The sequence below is a fragment of the Gobio gobio genome (assembly GCF_949357685.1).
Source record: "Gobio gobio genome assembly, chromosome: 13".
NCBI lineage: Eukaryota > Metazoa > Chordata > Actinopteri > Cypriniformes > Gobionidae > Gobio > Gobio gobio.
The window spans coordinates 5,140,873-5,143,483 of record NC_137106.1 but is presented as its reverse complement, the minus strand read 5'-3'; the positions used below and the strand labels follow the sequence as shown (position 1 = coordinate 5,143,483).

Sequence of the window (2,611 nt, the reverse complement as noted above, 5' to 3'; positions counted from 1 at the left end):
GCATATAAACTCTACAGGTCCAGAGGAGAATCAAAGGCAATCAATTCAACTAAAAGGGGATGAGCCACCTTCATTCAAAGCTGTACAAAATGGCAAAGCCAAGCACTGGTGTGTGTTGTGGCATTTGTGTCCAAGTTTGCTAGGATGGGGCTTCTGAGAGGTGTGTTAGTGGTGGTTGTGATGGTTGTGTTTGATCTGCCTGATGCATGGGGAAGTTTGATGCACAGTCAAAGTCCAAGAAGCACGGGGCAAAAATCAGATCCAGATTTCAGAAGTCCTGCCTTTTCTGCTCCAGAGCTCTGGAATCCTTTGCAAGTGGCTTCTCCATTTCAGAGTCCTTTGGGTCCTGCCTCCAGAGGCCTTGCACAGGAGCCTTTTGGCCTTCAGGAGAAGCAGCTGTTGCAGGGTCCAGTGAAGCCTTTGGATTGGAGGTATCCCGTCGTTCCCGAGGTGCAGAGCGAGTTGGCGGTGGACTTCCAGTTGAGGCAACCCGTGACTCCCAGCAGCGTAGCGGTTCAATGCGGAGAGAACCGGGTTCTTGTAGAAGTCCAGCAGGACTTGTTTAGCAATGGTCAGTTGATCCAGCCAACTGGTCTGTCTTTAGGTGGATGTCCTGTTGCTGGTCAGGACTCTGAGTCTAGGGTGCTCCTCTTTGAGTATGAATTACAGGACTGCAACAGCGTGCAGATGGTAAGAACTCCTAAATCTTAATCGGTTGTTTGTTCAAATTGAGGATATCCAAAGTCCTCTTCAAGGACCGTCAGTTCACACTGCTGTTGTATGTTGTATTTGCAATGCCAGGGCAGCTGGCATATGCATTGGTATGAACGGGCCTTAAGAAATGTTTGTTTTAAGCTCTGCAGTTGTTTTCTCCTGCTTGAAGTGTTTGTCCACTGTATTGCACAATGCACTTTCTCTCATTCATAATAATGATTACACCTTCATGAGGAACTGTCTTGTTTTAACTACAATCTCTTACAGATGAATGAGGATGAGCTTGTCTACACCTTCTCTCTTACCTACACCCCTGAGGCTCTTGCAGGTACTCCGATTACCCGGGCCGATGGTGCAATTGTTGGCGTTCAATGCCACTATCAAAGGTAAGTGGCCTCTGTGACTTTCACTGCTTGTGCAACTGGGAGACCATTTAATGGGTACTTTCATGAACCACAGGCTACACAATGTAAGCAGTGATGCCTTGAGGCCAACATGGGTCCCTTATGCCTCAACCAAGGTTGGTGAAGAAGTCTTGATGTTCTCCCTGAAGCTCATGCTGGGTAAGTGCACTTTCTTTGGACCTTCGACCTTGCAAATGTGGCTCTTCCTAGGGTGTTCCTTCTCTTTTGTAGACGATTGGTCCTACCAGAGGCCTTCATACTCCTATTTCCTGGGTGGCGTTATTAACATCGAGGCATCTGTGAAGCAGTACAATCATGTGCCTCTGCGTGTGTTTGTGGACAGCTGTGTGGCCACTCAAGTGCCTGACGTGAACTCCCTTCCGAGATATTCCTTCATTGAGAATCATGGGTAAGGTCATGGCTCTTGATGCTATAGGACTGTTTTGTTTGCTCTTTTTAAACCTTCATGAGTTGCTCTTTGTGGTGACTTTGTCGTCAGGTGCTTTGTGGATGCCAAGGCTACAGCTTCCAGCTCCCGCTTCATGCCTCGGTCCCAGGTTGACAAGATCCAGTTCCAGCTGGAGGCATTCATGTTCCAGGAGAGCACCAGTCCTTCTGTATGTACCACAAGAGTTAATTCGACTTCTCTTCCCATCTGCTTTGGTTTTCTGACTTGTCTGTCATCCCTTGTAGATCTACATAACATGTGTTCTGAAGGCAACTATTGCTTCTGCACCCAGTGACGCTCAGCGCAAATCCTGTTCCTTTGCCAATGGGTACGTTGCACTTATTCTTTTTTTTAAAAAGCTGACTTTGCTCATGTTGAAAGTGCTTTGTCTTGTTGCAGGTGGTTTGCTGCTGATGGAAATGACCAAGTTTGTGGTTGCTGTGACTCAACATGTGGTCCTGATGGTGGAATTGCTGCTTCTCCCTATGGAGGTCGGTAGCTCTTGCTTTAAGGTTGCTTTTGATGTTTTAAGTGCTCCTAACTTTGCTCTTTTTCTTCTCTCTAGGTGTTCAGTGGGAAGGCAAGGCCACACTTGGTCCTGTAATTGTTCAAGGGCAAAAGAAAGTTTCTCAATAAAACTGACATCAATCCTTGCTTGTATCTGACTTGTCACTTTGCTTTTGACCTGGAAAGAGTGCCTTATTCTGCAAATGTGGTGGAACTGACTGTACCTTCGCAAGTCCCATTTAGTCTGAAACCCTATGGCTGCATGCTATGTGACTTGCAGAGGTACAGAAGTTATTCTTTTTCTCCGTCTGGAATTTAAACGCGGGGCTAGTTGTAACAGGTTAACTTTCCACACATGCCGGGATGATGAAACCTAATGTATTTACTAGTTGCCATATCAACATTATTTAGAGAAACTGCACCAATTAATAATTCTTTGGACGCTCTCACTGAACATTTAACATAACAGACGTACATTTCTTAAGTTTATTGAAAATAAGACCAAGTTGAGAGTTCTTTTAATGCTGCTCTAACCAGC

General features: G+C 45.8%; 1 protein-coding gene across 1 annotated transcript; it reads left to right on the top strand.

Annotated features, from left to right (window-relative positions):
* The first annotated feature begins 584 nt into the window (after positions 1-584).
* On the top strand, positions 585-2,219 carry LOC307136616 (zona pellucida sperm-binding protein 3-like). The gene is made up of 4 exons (XM_079833806.1): positions 585-1,100; positions 1,174-1,277; positions 1,350-1,894; positions 1,966-2,219. Exons 1-3 carry the CDS (start codon positions 982-984, stop codon positions 1,529-1,531), a joined length of 405 nt encoding a protein of 134 aa, XP_079689932.1. The 5' UTR covers positions 585-981; the 3' UTR covers positions 1,532-1,894; positions 1,966-2,219.
* The last annotated feature ends 392 nt before the right edge of the window (positions 2,220-2,611 follow it).